The sequence below is a fragment of the Rana temporaria genome, chromosome 2, assembly GCF_905171775.1.
Source record: "Rana temporaria chromosome 2, aRanTem1.1, whole genome shotgun sequence".
In the NCBI taxonomy this organism is placed as follows: domain Eukaryota; kingdom Metazoa; phylum Chordata; class Amphibia; order Anura; family Ranidae; genus Rana; species Rana temporaria.
In genome coordinates this window covers 303439889-303459968 of record NC_053490.1, presented here as the reverse complement: position 1 = coordinate 303459968, position 20080 = coordinate 303439889, and the positions used below count along the sequence as shown (strand labels likewise).

Below are 20080 nucleotides of genomic sequence, written 5' to 3'. Positions count from 1 at the left end.
CGTTTATCGGTTGGTTTGCGTAAAATTTATAGCGTTTACAAAATAGGAGATAGTTTTATTGCATTTTTATGATTTTTTTTTTTTTTTTTTTACTACTAATGGCAGCGTTCAGCGATTTTTTTTTTTTCCGTGACTGCGACATTATGGCGGACTCTTCGGACAATTTTGACACATTTTTGGGACCATTGTCATTTTCACAGCTTAAAATGCATTGTTTATTGTGAAAATGACAATTGCAGTTTGGGAGTTAACCACAGGGGGCGCTGATGGGGTTATGTGTTACCTCAAGTGTGTTTACAACTGTAGGGGGGTGTGGCTGTACGTGTGACGTCATGAATTATGTCCCCCTATAAAAGGGATGACACGATCGATGACGCCGCCACAGTAAAGAACGGGGAAGCCGTGTTTTCACACGGCTCTCCCCGTTCTTCAGCTCCGGGGACCGATCGCGGGACTCCAGCGGTGATCGGGTCCCCGCGGTCACGGAGCTTCGGACCGGGTCGCGGGAGCGCGCCCGGGACCCCATGGCTGGGCTTAAAGGACAACATACATATACGTTGATGTGCCATTCTGCCGACGTATATCGGCGTGAAGGGGTCCTTAAGTGGTTAAGGTGAAGGGTTCCCTCATACATGCACACATTACAATGACTACTTCAGGTATAAAGCTGGCACATGACCAATTCAATACTGTTACCATGTTGGTCTGTATAGTGCACTAGAAAGTTAGCGCCGTCCTCAAAAGACCTTCTATCTTCTTTTGAGACCAATTAAATTCAGTTGTGGATCATTTACATTATTAACAGATGATGCTGTTTTATTATATGGAAGCAAATCAACTGAGCACAGATTTAGCTTATTTAACAGTTTGCAGCATTGTTATTAATTTTTTATTTTTATTTTTTATAGGGTCGCAAAAAGTCAGTAGTAGCTGTGGAACCACGAAACCTTATTCAGGGTTCATATCCTGGATGTTCGGTTTTAGGTTCCACATTAAAATATATGTATGGGGTAAATGCTTGGAGGAATTGGGTACGGTGGAAAAACTCTCAAGAGGAGCCAGAAGACATCAAGTTTGGAGGTAAATTCAATACTTAAATCAGGTAACCAGTGTGTATGATAAACTTTGGCACCAAGTTTCATACATTTACTGTAAAGGAGATGTTTGTACCTCTTTTTACATGTACAGATCTTGTGTTCTTTGTGTAGTGGGCAAGCAGGGTAGGTTTATTGACATGAGTTCACAAGAAACAGTCTATTGTATTACCCATTGGATGGTCTACTAAAACACTTAATGTGAGGTAGTGGTAGTTTTGACTTCAGAACTGTGTTTACCAGGGATGACATGCATGCATTTTTCGCTTCCCACGGCCAAGTCCATCCAGAGGTTGAGATCTACTTGGAAAACGTTAAAGAATGCAAAGATCCCCGGAGGGGGGCCTACAATAAAAACATGTGTCCTTATGCCCCGTTTCAAATCACTCCCACCCCACAGTGCTATCCTTTGCCACACACCCCTTTTCACATGAGCTGTAGGTAGCTCTCTCCTACCTTACAGCGGGTTTACATCACAGAGGAATATGAGGCAGCACGGTGCTGGATGGAGGGACCGGAAGCCGATTTTTTTTTTTTATGTTAAGCTGATGATTGGTTGCTAGGACCGCCTAGCAGCCAATCACCTGCTGGTTAACTTGCAAAGTAAACTAAAGCAGCTGCCGTGCTCCCTCCTTCCATCCAGAGCCATGCTGCAGGGGAAACAGCTTGGCACAGACCTGATTGTAATCTACCTGTCGGCTTCCCACGATCAACAGGCTTTACTGTGTGTCACCATGGAGAGCAAGAAAAAAAATGCATAGTGACAGAGCATGTAGAACTGACCAGCAGCTTCATTGTAGATCTGTTTTCTCATTGCTAGTTCAGTTTTGTCTGTTCAGTATGCATTCCTCTCAGATACCTTTTTATAATTTTTTTTGCTGTACAATTTTTGTGTGCCAACTAGAAAATTTGGTGAAATATGCATTTCTATGACATGATGCGTATGGTACATGTTTACCAAGAATATTGTTTAATCCTTAAAAATTCTCTATTTCCTTCTCTTTCCCTCCTAGTGCGACCTGTAAAGTTAAAAGAAGATATTCTATCATGCACCTTTGCTGAACTAAGTTATGGTTTGTGCCAGTTTATTCAGGAGGTACAACGGCCAAATGGAGAAAAATACAATGCAGACAGCATCCTATATCTGTGCCTTGGAATTCAGCAGGTAAATAGCAGTGGTTTTAACATCCATTGCCAACAGTGTCCATCCATACTTTTGTATTACATAGGAAAAGATTAGTGAAGTTTGTAACCCATAGAAAGACTTAACCACCTCCCACCCGGCCACTGCACTTATACGGCCAGGTGGGCGCTTCCTCCTTCGGAGTTGACGTTCAGGAATGTCCTTCAGAAGGAGGGTCGATCGCGCGCTCGTGTCACCCGAACACGGCACATCTCCGATTTGGCAAGAGGCTCTGTGATTGGCCCTCCTGATCACATGATGGTTGTGTCCAATCACAGCCATCATGTGATGTAAATAGAAAGCCGGTTGCTAGGCGAATTCAGTAAGGAGAGCGGATCGCTGCAGCCGGCCCGTGATCAGTGAGGATGAGCTGTTTTTTACAGCTCTTTACACACTGATTACCGGCCCAGTGTCCCCACACAATGTCCCCAAAACACTGTTCCCACACAATGTCCCCAAAACACTGTTCCCACACAATGTCCCCAAAACACTGTTCCCACACATGTCCCCAAAACACTGTTCCCACACATGTCCCCACACATATGCAGCAGTAAAATCATATGTATTCCACATATGTAACAGTAAAATCATATTTCCCAATGATCATCTGCACACATGTGTCCGTGATCACACAAACCAATTATTATACACTTAACAAGTGTTTTATTTTATTTTTTTTACCTAGATTAAGGCTTTTCTGTAGGTGCAAGAAATATCTCCTTAACCTTTACTTCAAGACTACCTAGATTCCTCACTGTCACCTGGTTTTTCCGGCTTCCAAAAGTCTGCCCTTTAGCCTTCCCCTCATTCTGGACAAGTCCCAGGCAAAAGTTTTCCTTCTGGCAAACAGACTTTCCTCCCAAAGATCATATGCTCAGCTTATTCTTTAGAATAGATTCTTAGAGGGTCCTGGCCATTATGGTCCAACCACCTAAGGCCTCTTCAACAACATTCTGTTGGCCTAGATTAGAACAATCTCTCGCTCCCTTCCTGTCTTTTAAGTTCAACAAGAAGTTACCCGTTTGTGGCCAGAACTAAGTATCCTCCAGCACTAGGATTGGGTGCCCTGGTAATTTTCTGTACTTCATTTGGGTTAATATGTCTTCTATCTGGTGCAGATTCTTCCTCGACTGCTCTGCAAAATAGAGGAAGAGTAGAAATCTGTGGCTTTCGTCCCACCTAACTGGCCCAGAAGAAACCGGTCTGGTACACATACCTATTTGAACTTCTCGGCCCCCTGATCCATCATGCTTCTCGGTCACTGACTTTAACAGCATGGCTGTTGAGACCTAAGCCTTGAAAGACAGGGGTTTATTTATCTCACTCTGTTCGTACAGAGACCGAAAATCCACTTCATGAAATCTCTACCGTATCTGGTAATTTATTTACTCTGTACCTCACATTCTTGCGTTTCTATAATTGGGACTTGACCAGAATTTGGTCTTTAAGTGTTACTGAACCAAGGAGCCTGCATTCAGTATATCTGGTCTCCCACAGTACACGGAACATGGAAATGCAATTATTTAAGTAAATATAAACTTCTAAATACCATTTCTTATCAGCAGTATATAGCAGTTTTCATACTGATGTATCAGGCTGCAGGGCCCCTGACCCTCTGTCTGGACAGTGCTGATTGGCCCTGTGCTGATCACATGCACGCTTCCAAGAAAAAGGAAAAAAAATACACACCAAACTGAGCATGTGCAGCCGGACTCCAAAGGCTCTGTACTATCCAGACATGTTTTGGAGTCGGAAGAAGAGGAGGATCGGTGCATACAAGATCAAGCAGCCTTTTTCCACAATGCAAAGGATTACCCACTTAGGTTTCCGCCAGGAGTATAATCATGCTTTATTGAATATACAGACTGATTTTACCGTTATGGGTTTAGGATTAAAGTGGAGGTTCACCCAAAAAATAAATTTTTAACATTACATTCAGCCGAGTTGTCCTAATGACAATCGGCTGTTTTTTTTTGTTTTTTTTTCCCGTACATACCTTATTTTCACCGCCGCTTCCGGGTATGTCCTCTGCGGGACTGGGCGTTCCTATCTGATTGACAGGCTTCCGACCGTCGCATACTACGCGTCACGAGTTGCCGAAAGAAGCCGAACGTTGGTGCGCAGGCGCCGTATAGAGTCGCACCGAACCCCCGCTTTAAGTACTCTTAACTGACAATTCCATTCCATCCTGATCCATTCCATCTTCCTGATTCTTCACATGGATAAAGTGGTCTTGGGTCTAAAGACCCTATTTTTTGCCTAAGGTGGTACCAGCCTTCCAACTCAATGAGGACATTGTCCTTACTTTGTGCCCTGCCCCAAAGCATCCCAGAGCAATTGCTTTACATTGTATGGACATGTTCAGAGCTGTCAACGGCTGTGGCTATCAAATAGACCCTATCTGAAAAACACTCTCACTGGTTTGCGCACGTCTTCATAAAGTAAATCCTGTTTCTAATACCGTCCATACATGGTGATTGCAGTTAAATTCCCTTAATTCCTCTAGCAACACAGACAGTGTTAATGTGGAAATCCCTCCTGCCGAGCCATTGTATTCTCCACGCCAGGTGAAGACAGTCATTGCTAGCGATAATAGCTAAAATCCAGAAGGCTGACTGTACCCAAATTAATCAACTTGGTACATTCAGCCTGTCCCATACGTGGTCTGAATGGCCGAGATTCGAACAGTGTAAGGCCTGCCTAAGTCCACCGTTGCTAAATGGGTCAGACAACTCGATACAAGGGCTTACGTGCTAGTACCTTTTCTTTATTCGTACATCACGGGACACAGAGAAGCATAGTAATTACTATGTGGGTTATAGAGTCTACCTTCAGGTGATGGACACTGGCACGCCCTTAAGGCAGGAAGTTCCCTCCCCTATATAACCCCTCCCATACCGGGAGTACCTCAGTTTTTTCGCCAGTGTCTAAGGTGTTGGTCACGAGTGAACATGTGCTCTGAGGAGCTCCACTGGAGGGATCCATGCTGGATTTAAAAAGCCTCCATAGAAACCGGATCCGTCCAAAGTGCTTCTTAGCCAAAGTGGGACGGTACCCGGGCCTCGGTTGAGAAGAACGGGGTTTTGCCTGTAATGCTCTTTTGAGGGCTGGATCATGGGTTTTCAGTGCTTTGGTCATACCCAATACCAAAAGCTTACTGACAGGGTGCGATACAGGTCCAGGGGTGTGGTGTTCCTGTCCATAGACCCCGGTCCCTGAAGGTCTACAGACTCAGCTCTCCGTGGTGGGCAAGGATGGACTGCCTGCAGCGTTGGATAAGGTAAGTGAAGGGTCTTTCAGAACTTGGTTCTGAAAGTTTCCTTCTTTTGAGCCATTATGCTAGTTTGCCTAAAGTTTGCCTGTCTGTGCCTTCTCTATCTTTTCATTTGTCCTGGTGTAGCAGTGATTGTGAGGTTTATCTATAATGAGTACTTGCCTGAGTGCATCATTTAGCCTGCTGGTAGTTGGTTCCTGGGGAAAGTCCCTCCAAAACTTAGGCTACAGAAAAGTTTGTTTTTGGTCCTCACATGCTGGCTTCGGCTGACAGCAGACCTCGTGCACGGGCACGTCAGCGTCACGTACGCGCGCAATAGTCATCAGGCGCACGTGCGCAATAGCCATCATAGGTGTGCGCGCAATAGCCTAGATTTATGCACTACTGGATGCGCGCGGCCTCGGGATAGGCGCGCGGCAACGACACGCGTGTGAGAGGATTAATTTCAGCTGCTCTCTATGAGGCTGAAATTGCAGGACAGAGCAGGTCAGGTGACTTGCACCTAGACCAGGGATATGCAGTTAGCGGACCTCCAGCTGTTGTAAAACGTAAAAAACGTAAACGTAAAAAACGTTGTAAAAAGTCCCATCATGCCTCTGACTCTGGGTGTCATGCTTGTGGCTGTCAGAGTCTTGCTATGCCTCATGGGAATCGTAGTTCTGCAACAGCTGGAGGTCCGCTAATTGCATATCCCCGACCTAGACCATAAAGCTCAGTCTACCTCACCCATCCTGGCTGACGGTGGACACAGTTTTTTCATGCATATATTGACAGTGGCATTTTCTTAAGGCGCATAGTGTGCTCTGCATCTCGCTGACCATCAAATAGCAGCGTCAGTGCTGGTCTATAGGTCTGCAAGTGGATGCAATTCCTGGCTGTGAGTACCTCGGCTTTACTATGGCAAAGGGCTCAGGGACTAAAAATGCAAAAAAGTCAAAGGGTTCGCCATCAGGCTCAGAGGATCTCGGGCATGCTCCTGCGGCTATTTTTTCTCCTGATAAATTAGAGGTGGCACAGGGTGATTCATCGGGGCTGTTGGGTGTCTCATCAGGGCTGTTGGGTTCCTCAGCTGCCCTTGCCCCGCCTGCTCCAGTTTTTGTATCAGAGGAGGCTTTGGCCTCCGCCATGGGTGGACTGGAGAAAAGATTGGCGACTTTAATTGCATTTTCTCTTTCAAGAGATAAACGCACCAGGTCTCCCTCTCTCCCTGCAGAGTTCCTTTTGACGGAACAACTATCCCCGGAAGAGGTTGATTTACCATCGGAGGATCAAGCAGAGGGTCAGTCAGATGTCTCTGACTGTGAGGATTCTACCCTGGAGGAACCGTTTTTGGCTTCTCAGTCCGAAAATTGTTAGTACCATCCCTTACTGAGATGGTCCGTTCGGCCTTCAAGTTACCTCTTTTAGAGCCAGCTTCTAGCTCGGCCTCTTCTTTGGGCTCTTTGAAAGCCCCTTGGGCTGATTATTCCTTTCCGGCTCATCCGCTACTAGAAGGTCTTGTCTATCAAGATTGGGAACATCCAGATTGTTTCTGCCTCCTAAAAATAATTCTGTTTTATATCCCATGGAGGAGAAGTTTACTAAAAAGTGGAGTGTCCCTACAGTAGACGCAGCTATCTCCTGTGTGAACAAGACTCTGACCTGTCCGGTGGGCAATGTGCAGATGTTTAAAGACCCGACAGATAAGTGACTGGAGACGTTGTTAAAAACATCATTCGCTGGGGGCGTGGCCAAGACCGGCATGTGAGAAGACGTGTTTCTCACAGCTCCTCCGTAGCACCTGGCATTGATCCTCTCCCGGCAGCGATCCGACGGATTTGAACGGCTGTTCAGCTGGCTACTCACCCGGTCACCCTCCCGGTCCACCCGCCGGCTCTCTGCACCCGCGGAATGGCCAAAAAAAAGGATGATTGGCCGGCGCTCGAGATTCAAGATGGCGCCGCCACGGCCCAGGCTCTCCGCACTCCACGAGGCGCTGACAGGCCCAGGGGGGAGACTAGCAAAAAAACAGCAAAGGCACAGGGTAAGGATTACCCGAGAGACATGACTTTCTTTACACAAAAGCTGGGGGGTCCCTCGGAGCAGGAAGGAAGGGGAGAAGCTGATCGGGCCCAGGACTCGGGGCAGGCCTTACAGGGACAGGCAGATGGAGGGGCCTGGAGATGTGTAGAACGGGGGAATGCAGTGGAACAACCACTTTCCATACCCACAGATACAGACGCTGAGACGGGGGATACAGAGCAACCGACCCTGGCTGAAATATTGAGAGCGGTTCATGTATGCACTGCTTCTGTAAATACACTCAAGGAACAGTTTGGGGGTCTCAGAGAGGATGTGTCTCTGTTGCGGCAGGACATGCAAAAGATACGGGAGCGAACGACGGCTGTGGAGAGCAGGGTGAGTGAAGTGGAAGATAGGCTGCCCCCAGTTGCTCGAGAGGCCCATGCAGCTATGCAGCTGGCCAGAGACACTAACAACAGGGCTGACGACATTGAGAATCGTTTACGCCGCAACAATGTGCGCATAGTGGGGCTGCCGGAGAAGACGGAAGGCCGGGACCCCACCACCTTTGTCGAAGGCTGGTTGATAGAAGTATTTGGAAAAGAGGCCTTCTCTCCGTTTTTCACAGTTGAAAGAGCACACCGCACACCGGGTCGCCCACCACAGCCTGGGGCCCCCCCTAGGCCTATTCTGGCCAGAATGCTTCACTATAGGGACAGGGAAGCGGTGCTGAGACATGCTAGAGAGAAGGCCAATGTCCAGGTTAATGGGGTCCGGGTGTCCTTCTACCCGGACTTCTCTGCTGAGGTGCAACGCCGCCGGGCAAAATTTTTGGATGTGAAAAGGCGCCTTCGCGCACTACAACTGCCATATGCCATGCTCTACCCTGCCAAGCTGAGAGTTACCGCTAATCGACAAGCCCAATTCTTTGAATCAGCCCAGGACGCGGCAATGTGGCTAGATCGCAACGAGCAGGCCCTGAGACACCGCGAGAGAGAGGAGGAAGGAGACTGACCCTACAGAAGCTGGAGCAGGTTATTATGTTTTAAGTTCTAGTCTTGTTTTTCGGTGCCATGCGTGCACTCTTTGAAACGGAGGGCTTGATTCTGGTCCCCTCTTCCCCCTTCCCCGGACTGCGGAAGATGATCTGCTGTTATTACTCATTGACCTTTGCACAAAGGACCCCTTTCAATTTTGTTTCACTTCCTTTACCTGAGTGACTAAAAGTTTTTTTTTTTTTTTTTTACTATGTTCTGCTGGGAGACGTTATATTAGGATGTGAACTCTGAGTCATCTTGTAAAGTTGCAAGGAAAATGCGGTTACTCCACAATCTACGTGGAGCAAAAGTGCCTTATTATGGTTTGCTCCCTGTTGGAGCCAAGGGGCCAGCTCTGTTGGCGGCCTGGACTTGTTTTTTTTCTTTTCTCACACTGCAGTGCTGTTTTTGGAGCACAGGCCATGAATACGGGTTCGTTCTGTTGACGGCCCAGGCCTGTTATTATTTTTTGCACCTTTACCACCTACATCGAGAACTTTGCGAACGAATGGCTACACCGAGATACCATGTCCGTTCTGTCCTGACCACACCCGGGACTCTAGGTACCAACTGGAGGCTGATGTTTTTATTTATATTGCCTTTACTCTTTCATTTATACATGCTATATCCCAATGGCTGAGCTACCGGTGGTATCGTGGAATGTGAGGGGCCTAGGCTCCCCACTGAAGCGTATGATGGTATCCACTTGTCTGAAAAAGTATCATCCTATGATTTTATGTATGCAGGAAACGCACTTAACCACTGAAACGCAATGCTGTCTTAAATATGCCTGGGTGGGTAAGGCCTACCATTCCACTCACACCTCGTACTCTAGAGGTGTGAGCGTAATGATACACGCTGCTATTGATTTTCAGGAAATGGATGTGTGTATTGATACGGAGGGGCGGTTTATTTTTCTACATTGCCGGGTGGGAAAACTGAACTGTATATTGGCATGTGTTTATATACCCCCGCCGTTCACGGTGGCAGTGCTCCGGTCGCTGCTAGCCTATTTGGAGGGCAGGCCGGACCTCCCGCTGCTGATAGTGGGGGACTTTAATTGCTGGCTGAGTCCCTCGATGGACCGACACCCCGCATTCGGGGTTTCGTCCCCTCTGAGGGACTCTCCATTGCTAAGATTGCTCACCGAGGTAGGATGGATAGATGTATGGAGGTCTAGGAACCCAATGGAGAGGCAGTTTTCCTGCTTTTCCAAGACCCACGGGACATTGTCTAGGATAGACCTAGTAGTATGCAACCCCGCCATGCTCCCATCCATCTCGGATGTGACGTACAAGCCCCGTAGTGTCTCAGATCATTCACATTTGGTGACTAGATTAATTGCTTCCCCACCCTCTACACTTCCCAGATCTCCATGGAAATTTAACGCCTTTTGGCTGGAACTTTTCCTGTCGCACGAGGAGGTGGAGCGGAGCATGCGGGAGTTTTTGGATAGAGGGAGCTTTGCTGAATCCCCGTCGGAACAGTGGGATGCCTTTAAAGCCTATGTGAGGGGGTTACTTATCCGGGAAATTACCAGGGTGAAGAGGGATTCTTCGGGGCTCATAGAGGACCTTGAAAAACAGGTAACGGCCCTGGAGGAGGCCTTCGTGCAAACCCCAACGGAGGCTGCTAAGGAGGCATGGCAGTCGGCTCAATCAGCATATGAGCGGCTGCTGTCCTCTAAGGCAGAAAAAAAGTTATTTTTCTCTAGGCTGGCTTTCTTTGAGGAGGGTGAAAGTACAGGGCGTATGCTTGCCAGGATAGCTAACTCCCAGCAGAGGTCTCCCAGTATTGGGGCAATCAGAAATAGAGAGGGCAAGATAGTGAATTCCCCGGACGCGGTCTTGGCAGAACTGGCTAGATTTTATGAGACATTGTACCTCCCGACGGAGCTATTTACCCGGACAGAACTGTTGACCTACATGCAGGACATTGACTTCCCCCGACTGAGTCAGGTGCAGCGGAGGACCTTGGACGCCCCTTTCACATTAGAAGAGCTGCAAACAGCGCTAGCCGCGTTTCCTAACTGTAAGGCACCGGGGGCAGACGGACTGCCCATTGAAGTGTACAAACACTACGCGGGTATACTCCTACCGAAACTCCTGGCGGTGTTTAATGCGGCCAGGGAACGACAGACTTTGCCCACTTCCATGACTACTGCTAACATTGTACTGATATTAAAGCCTGGCAAGGATCCGTTGGATCCGGGCTCCTACAGGCCGATATCGCTGCTCCAGAGCGACATTAAGCTGCTGGCTAAAATGCTAGCGATCAGGCTGAATGGGGTCATTACTAGCTTGGTCCATCCGGACCAAGCAGGATTTATGCCTGACAAGTCGACGGCTGTCAACTTGCGTAGGCTATACCTTAATATGCAATCCTCAGCAGACAATGTGGGACAAAGGGCCTTGCTCTCACTGGACGCTATGAAGGCTTTCGATAGCGTTGAGTGGGAGTATTTATGGGAGGTTCTCGAGAGGTTTGGTTTCGGGGAATCCTTTGTTTCCTGGGTCCGGCTATTATACTATGACCCAAAGGCGGCCATTCGGTCCTCAGGGGCGATTTCACACACTTTCACTTTGGGGAGAGGCACGCGACAGGGATGCCCACTGTCGCCTCTGCTATTCGCCTTGGCGATAGAACCTCTTGCAATTAAAATCAGAGCCAGCTCGGAGGTAGTGGGGTTCAGATACGGGGACAGGCAGGAGAAAATAATGCTGTATGCAGATGATACCATGATCTTGTTAGGGGATGTGGAGAGCTCACTGACGGGGGCCATGACTGTAATACGGGAGTTTGGTAGGTTCTCGGGACTACAGATAAACTGGACTAAGTCCTCACTGATGCTTATTGACGAAGGGGGGGCTCCCCCAACGTCGTCTACGGTGCCCCTGACTGCCTCATTTAGATATCTGGGAATCCAGGTGACACCCAAGATATGCGAGTATGGTAGACTGAATGTATCCCCGCTGCTGCAAAAATTTCGTGACCGTATTAAAACATGGAATTCCCTGTCCCTATCAGTGGCCGGTAGGGTGAACTTGATCAAAATGATCCTAATGCCCCAGTTGCTTTATGTACTTCATAATGCCCCCACAGTAGTGACCCTGAAGATATTTAGGATTGTTAACTCCCTGTTCCGCTCACTCATTTGGAAAAATCGTACCCCCAGGATAAAGTTAGAGCATCTCCAGTGCCCGAAGGACGAGGGGGGGCTCGCCCTCCCTAATCCCTGGTTATACTATATAGCAGCGCAGCTGCAACAGCTGGTTGGGGTTGTTAGCACTGGGGAGAGGAGGGAGGGGGAGGGAGGGGGCTCCTCGGAGATGGTGATGCTCCATACAGTTGGGAGGGAGTCGGTAGCTCCTGCCCTTGAGGCGCTCGCCTTCGGGAAGCCGAACAAGCAATACCCCACTTATAACCTTATGTAAAAAGTATGGAACAAAGCTAGGTACCTGCAGGGAGTGACAGGATACACGGACTATAGCCCCATCTGGTCAAATGACTCATACCCTGAATTGGCCAAGTTACAACATGGGGCACTCTGGAGGAGATATGGGATAGTTCATCTGAAACAGATATTTCGCAACGGGAAACTCCTCCCGTTTGAAGATCTGCGGGATCTTTTCAAGTTACCACAATCCATGCAGTTCTACTATATGCAACTTAGTCATGCGGTAAAGGCCCAGGGTGACGCCTCAGACTGGCTTCCTTCTCCTACCCCTTTGTTTAATCTGATTGCAGGGGCAGCCTCTACCAAGGGGTTCATATCGCAGTGTTACAATATGCTGTTACACAGCTTCATGTCCAAGCATCCGCTGAGAGTGAAGGCCAAGTGGGAGAGCGATGTGGGCCCAATGGACGGCGAACAGTGGGATGAAGCCTTACAGGCAGTACCACTTTGTTCCTTGAATGTGTCCCAGAAGGTGTCGCAATTATACCTATTACTGAGGGTGTATTACACCCCCCATAGGCTTTTTGCTATGGGGCTAAGGCCCACCCCGCTATGCACTAGGTGTAAGAGAGATCATGGCGACCTGATCCACCTACTATGGAGATGCCCGAAGCTCCACCCCTATTGGGCGGGAATAGTGGACACCATTAATAGGGTGTTCCAAGTCTTGCTCCCTACTGACCCTAAACGATGCTTACTCCTTATATTAGATGAGCTGGAGTGGGAGGAAGGTACCAAGATGGCGGTTGCTAGATCCCTATTCCAAGCTCGCAAACTCATAATGTCTCACTGGATAGCGGAGGAACCTCCCAGCCTGAAGGAGTGGATCAATATAATGGGGGAGATGCTCCGAAAGGAAAAGGTGATATACCAACACAGAGGGTGCTCCCAGAAATTTGAGAAGTTGTGGGGCAGGTGGCTGGATGTACCGGGCTTGGCCCCGGTGGACCTGGTCACGGGCAGATTACTCGGCCTGAGCAATCCAACCTGATCTGCGAAATGTAAATGAAATAGGTCGGAGGGATGGGGAAAACCACTTTTCTTTCTCGTACATCACGGGACACAGAGCGGCATATTCATTACTAGTGGGTTATATGGAGTACCTTCAGGTGATGGACACTGGCAATCTCAAACAGGAAGTGCCCCTCCCTATATAACCCCCTCCCATAGGAGGAGTACCTCAGTTTTTTCGCCAGTGTCTTAGGTGTTGGTGCACGTTGAGGCTGTGCCTGTAGTAGTCCTTGGGACCAGGGCCAGCTGACCGGATCCGTCCAAGGTGCTTCATAGCCAAAGTGGACGGTACCCGGGCCCCAATTCGTGGATGGGGTTTTGCCTATAATGCCTCTCCTTTGAGGGCTGGACCCTGGGTTCCAGGTCTGGTTTCTAACCTAGAGAATACCTGTTGCCAGTGGTGCTGTATAGGTCCAGGTTGTGGTGTTCTTTTAAGACCCCAGTCCCTGAAGGTCTATGACCATACCCACGGTGAAGGGTGAAGATTGGGCCTCTTGCAGAGCAATACCCTGCGGCGTGGAAAGGTAAGCAGGGGGCCTACGGAACTTGGTTTGTCAGTAGGCTTCCTACAGGGGATTCTTGGGCAGCCTATTTATGCCTCTGTGCATGGGCAAAGGAGAACCACAAAGTTTTCAAACGGGATGGCTCAAAACACCCAGGTATAGTTCCCCTGGCTGGGCTAGTAGGCTGCTGCTGCTTCTGTCACAAGGAGGGCCTTTTTTGGGCAGGGTGTTCCACAGAGAAGGAACCATACCATTAGGGAGACAGTTTAAAGCTTCCCTTTTACCTGTGTCTGCTGCTCCAGCGTCTAAGGTCCTGGTGTCTCCTCTCCACATGGCTTCCTGCTTCCCCTAGCGGCGTTTGACGCGCGCGCGTGCGCGCGCTTTTACTTATCTGTGCGCGCGCATACGCGGCGGTGCTGCGGGGAGGGGGCGGTTGACGCCGGACGGCTCCTCCCCCCTGCACACAGGGAGGATAAATCCTGGAGGGCTGTTCAGTCTGTAAAGGCTGTGAGGGGACACGGAGCAGCGATGCTGGCTACAGCATAGGAAGGTTTGACAGAGCTTTCTGGCACAGTGACACCCGGTGGCAGTTGTGGGAAGTACACCTTACTAAGGAGCCTCTGGCTTAAAAGTTTGCATTCAAGCCTGTGTACTAAGCAGCGCCTTTGAACACTTAGGGTGCTCACCTAGTCCAGCATTAGGGGGTCAATACCAGACAAAAAAAAAAAAAAAAAAGATTTTTTCTGGTTGAAGCCCTTGGGGCTCAGTATTGATTTTCCCTTTTTATAGGTTATGGGAGGTTTGGAGTCCCTCTAACATTACCCTATCCTATTGTTTCACATTTATTTGATTATATGTGTATTTTCTCCAGCTATTACAGTCAGTTGTATACTAGCGGAGTGCCTCAGAATTTGTATATTATGGCTCCTAAGGGTGCAGGTAGCGCTAAGAACGCTAAAACGGTTAAAAAACCAAAAGGTTCTCCATTGGGCTCTGAGGATATCCAAAATCTAGTGGCCCCTACTACTCCGGAATGCCCGGAAGTTGTTGTCCTAGGTGAGCCATCAGGGTTGCTAGGTGCTATGGCTGGCCCTACTCAACCAGCTCCTTCCTATGTAACGGAAGAGATGTTAGCCTCCACCTTGGGTGGATTGGAAAGGAGGATGGCCGCTCTAATTACGGCATCTTTGGCAGGGAAGAAGCGGGTTAGATCCCCGTCTCCCAGGTCTGAGTCTCTGGAGGAGGATATCCTCTCCGACTGACGAGGGAGGTCAGGATCACCTTGACCATTTGGGTTCTGAGGATTCTACAATAGAGGAACCTTTTTCAGCTTCTCACGCAGAAAGACTGTGGGTTCAGTCCCTAACGGATATGGTGCGGTTGGCTTTTAAGATACCTGTGCCTCAGCCTCTGGCCTCCGCGGTATCCTCATTGGGCTCCCTGAAAGCGCCCCAAGCCAATTTGGTATTCCCGGTACATCCTTTGTTAAAGGACCTGATTTTTCAGGACTGGGCTAAGCCAGACAGGTAACCCTTAGAGGAAGAGTTTTCAAAGAGATGGGCTGTCCCTACTGTGGACGCAGCCATCTCATGTGTGAACAGATCTTTAACTTGCAGGTGTTGAAGGATCCGGTTGATAAACGCTTGGTAACATTACTTAAGGCCTCCTTTACTTCAGCAGGGGCGATAGTTCAGCCCGCTGTGGCTGCTATTGGAGTGGCCCAAGCATTATCAGATAAGACTAAGCAAATGCTTAAACTTATCCCTGCCCAGCAGGCAGAGGAATTTTGGATATACCCAAGGCTATACGCTTTACGGTGGATGCTATCAAGGACTCCATCCAGCAGGCGTCACGTTTATTCTTATTTCTAATCCATATGAGAAGGCTCTTATGGTTGAAGAATTGGGAGGCTGAGCCCCCGTGCAAAAAACTCCTGGTAGGGTTCCCTTCCATGGAGGACGTCTCTTCGGAGAAGACTTGGATAGATATATTCAGACTATATCAAGCGGCAAAAGCACTCTCTTGCCAGTCAAGAAGAAGGCACGAGGGCCCGCATTTAGGCGCCAGCCCTCCCCGGGGCAGGGGCCCTCTAATACCAAACAGTATCGACGGCCTCCTGCAAGATCAGGCATTAACAATAAGCCGCAGGGCCAAGCCACTGGGGGCAAGAAGCAGTGGTACCGCAAGCCTGCGAAGCCAGCCCCCAAGTCGGCCCTATGAAGGGGCGCCCCCACCCACGATGGTGGGGGGAAGGCTGCGTCTCTCTGCAGAGGTTTGGGAGGCCACCATTCCCGACTGCTGGGTACGGTCTTCCGTGACCACGGGCTACAAGCTAGAATTTCTAAAATTCCCTCCTCATTACCAGGAGTCAAGAGTACCAGGCGACCCTGTGAAAGGAGCCGCATTGATGGCGGCATTGAATCATCTGCTATGCCAGAAGGTGATAGTAGAAGTACCAGTCCGGGAACAGGGATTGGGGTTCTACTCCAACCTGTTTATCATCCCAAAGCCCAACGGCGATGTCAGGCCAATTTTGGACTTAAAGGGAGTAAATGCGTATCTAAAGGTCCGCTCATTCCGGATGGAAACTATTCGGTCAGCTGTCGCCGTGCTCCAGAAGGACGACTTCATGGCGTCCATAGACATAAAGGATGCTTACCTTTATGTGCCAATTTTTCAGCCACATCAAGTATTTCTATGCTTCTCGGTGGCTCAGCGTCATTTCCAATTTGTGGCGCTCCCCTTCGGGTTGGCTACGGCCCCCCGGGTATTCACGAAGGTCCTAGCCCCAATCCTAGCCAATCTAAGGATCCAGGGGGTCACGGTCCTGGCTTACCTGGACGACCTCTTGGTCGTAGACCATTCGTCTCCTGGCCTGGAAAGAGCAGTGGCCCTCACGGTTCAGTACCTCGAGAGGTTCGGCTGGGTCCTAAATCAAGACAGGTCAGCATTCCTGCCCACAAGGCAGCTGGATTATCTCGGCATGAGATTGGATACAGAACAGAGGGTGTTTCTACCCCTATTAAAGGCCATCAAAGAGCTAATACAAATGGTTCTAAGCAAGAGAAGGCCAACTGTTCGCCTATGTATGCGGCTACTAGGCAAGATGGTGGCCACAGGTGGCCACATTCGAGGCGGTTCCGTACGCTCAGAGCCACACTCGCATCCTGCAGGCAGCCATCCTGTCAGCCTGGAGCAAGAGGCCTCAGGCCTTAGAAATTCCTTGGCCACTCTCACCAAGAGTGCGGCAAAGTCTAGCTTGGTGGTTAAACCCTCAGAATCTCCTGAAGGGAAAGGCTTTCAGTCCTGTGACCTGGAAGATAGTAACCACAGACGCCAGCCTGATGGGCTGGGGAGCAATTTTGGATGGTTGCACTCGCCAGGGCTCTTGGGCAGCGGCAGAGAAGCAGTTGCCCATCAATATCTTGGAGCTCAGAGCTGCTCGACTAGCCCTCAGGGCTTGGACGTCCAAACTACAAGGGTTCCCGGTGAAAATACAATCGGACAATGCCACGGCGGTGGCATATATATAAATCACCAAGGGGGAACCAAGAGTCAAGCCGCTCAGAAAGAAGTGAGCTTGATTTTCTTGTGGGCAGAAGCCCATGTGCCCTGCATATCGGCTATATTCATTCCCGGAGTCGACAACCTACAGGCAGACTTCTTAAGTCGCCAGACTCTGTTGCCGGGGGAGTGGTCTCTGCATCCACAGGTCTTTCAGACACTCTGCCAGAAATGGGGAGTGCCGGACGTGGATACCATGGCATCGAGACTGAACAAGAAGCTAGACAGGTTCATGTCCCGCACAAGGGATCCCAGGGCCTGCGGAACCGATGCGTTAGTTTGCCCTTGGCATCAGTTCAAACTTCTTTATGCATTTTCCCCGCTCCAGTTACTACCCTGCCTGCTGCGCAGGATCAGGGTGGAGCACATACCAGTCTTCCTGGTAGCTCCAGCATGGCCCAGAAGGGCATGGTATTCACTAATCCTAAGGATGGTAGTGGGAGACCCTTGGACTCTTCCTCTACGGCCAGTACTGCTATCGCAAGGTCCGATCCTCCACCCTGCCTTACGGCATCTAAAGTTGACGGCCTGGAGGCTGAATCCCTGATTCTCAGGGGTAGAGGTCTGTCTCAGAAAGTAATCTCTACCCTAATCAGAGCCAGGAAACCGGTCTCTAGGGTGATTTATTACAGGGTCTGGAAGGCCTATGCAGGCTGGTGTGAGTCCAAGTTATGGCTTTCTCGTAAGTTTACCATCGATAGGGTATTAAGTTTTCTCCAGCTCGCAGTGGATAAAGGACTGGCATTAAGCACAATCAAAGGACAGATTTCAGCTTTGTCAGTATGGTTTCAGCGGCCGCTGGCCACCCACTCGCTGGTTAAGACCTTCATTCAAGGGGTCTTACGCATTAATCCTCCAGTTAAATCCCCGCTTTGTCCGTGGGATTTAAATCTTGTTCTGTCAAGTTTACAGAAACAACCTTTTGAGCCGTTGGCTGAAATTCCTTTGGTTTTACTGACAAGGAAGTTAGTATTTTTGGTCGCCATAGTTTCCGCCAGAAGAGTATCGGAACTGGCAGCCTTATCCTGTAAGGAACCATATCTTATTTTGCATAAGGACAAGGTCGTTCTCCGCCCTCATCCTTCCTTCCTACCAAAGGTTATATCCAGTTTTCATCTAAACCAGGATTTGGTATTACCATCCTTCTTTCCTAAACCTACTTCCAGAAAGGAAGGGTTGCTGCATACCTTGGATATTGTCAGGGCCATGAAGGCCTATCTTAAAGCTACAGAGAAGATCCGGAAAACAGATGTGTTGTTCATTTTACCGGATGGGCCCAAGAAGGGGCAGGCAACTGAAAAATCCACCATCGCAAGGTGGATTAAACAGTTAATCACTCAGGCCTACGGCTTGAAGGGGTTGCCTCCTCCGTTATCATTAAAGGCTCATTCTACTAGGGCCATGGGCGCCTCCTGGGCAGCACACCACCAGATCTCTATGGCTCAAGTTTGCAAGGCGGCAACCTGGTCTTCTGTCCACACGTTTACAAGGTTCTACCAGTTGGACGTAAGAAGGAATACTGATGCAGCCTTTGGGCAGGCAGTGCTGCGGGCTGCAGTTTGAGACCCTCGGATTCCGGGGGCTCCCTTTTGAGTAAAATTTAAAAATTTAAATTTATTTTTCTCAACTAAGTTGGATTTATTATGATTTGAGTATATCTCTAAATTAAATCCTTTTGTCTTGGGAAGATGTCTCCCTCCCCTCATTGTAAGCATTGCTTTGGGACATCCCACTAGTAATGAATATGTCGCTCTGTGTCCCGTGATGTACGAGAAAGAAAAAGGGATTTTTAATACAGCTTACCTGTAAAATCCTTTTCTTGGAGTACATCACGGGACACAGAGCTCCCACCCCTCTTATGGGGACCATTTTGGGAGGCATACTGCTTGCTACAAAACTGAGGTACTCCTCCTATGGGAGGGGGTTATATAGGGAGGGGCACTTCCTGTTTGAGATTGCCAGTGTCCATCACCTGAAGGTACTCCATATAACCCACTAGTAATGAATATGCCGCTCTGTGTCCCGTGATGTACTCCAAGAAAAGGATTTTACAGGTAAGCTGTATTAAAAATCCCTTTTTCTTGTTCTTTTTCTTTTTTTTTTTTTTTTTTTTCTTTTTAATTCATTGTGTAGGGGGGTTGGGATGGGGTCGGGGACGGATCGGATTTTGACATGTATGTGGATGGTGGAGTGATGCGATGTACCATTGTTGAAAATTGTAACGGAATGTAGCCTAATGCCTTATACCTGAATGCAATCTCGATGTATGTAATTTTATATGTGTGCTTCAATAAACTCGTTTTCTGGATAAAAAAAAAAAAAACATCATTCGCTACAGCCAGAGGGGTAGCCCAACCTGCAGGCAGCTATTGGTATCTGCCAAGCCTTAAGAGACCAGATGAAGCAGGTTTTGAAATATATTCCGGCTCAGCAAGCTCGGGAGTTGGCCGACTTTCCCAAGGCATTATGCTTTGCAGTAGATGCCATCAAGGACTCCCGCCTTACGCTACTTTTAGTACATATGCGTAGGCAGCTCTGGTTGAAGAACTGGTCAGCTGAAACCCCTTGCAAAAAACTTCTTGCCGGGTTTCCCTTCCACGGAGAGCGTTTGTTTGGGCAAGATCTGGATAAGTATATCCAGAAAATTTCCAGTGACAAAAGCACGCTGTTGCCAGTTAAAAAGAGGTTTAGGGGTCCCCCCTCCTTTTAAAAGGGCCCTCCTCTCCAGTTCCTGGGCCTTCTGCCTCCAGGCAGTTCCGACGGCCTCCCGGAAGGTTTAATACAGGAGGAAAACCTCAAGGGCAATCTCGGGCTCCCAAGAAACCCTGGAACCGTCAGCATTATGAAGGTTCACCCCCACTCAGCCGGGTGGAAGGAAGACTTCAGCTATTTGCGGGGGCCTGGCAAGAAAGGATCCAAGACAATTGGGTCCTCTCCACAGTCTCGGAGGGGTACA

At 48.9% G+C, this 20080-nt stretch overlaps 1 protein-coding gene across 3 annotated transcripts in view; it reads left to right on the top strand.

Moving 5' to 3' along the window:
- The window catches only part of ZMYM4 (zinc finger MYM-type containing 4), a 142862-nt gene that overhangs the window by 107945 nt on the left and 14837 nt on the right, over nucleotides 1-20080 (top strand). For all 3 annotated transcript variants that reach the window (XM_040337306.1, XM_040337305.1, XM_040337307.1), the window contains exons 22-23: nucleotides 909-1080; nucleotides 2108-2259. In XM_040337306.1, coding sequence (XP_040193240.1) covers nucleotides 909-1080; nucleotides 2108-2259 — 324 coding nt within the window. The remainder of the gene's footprint in view (nucleotides 1-908; nucleotides 1081-2107; nucleotides 2260-20080) is intronic.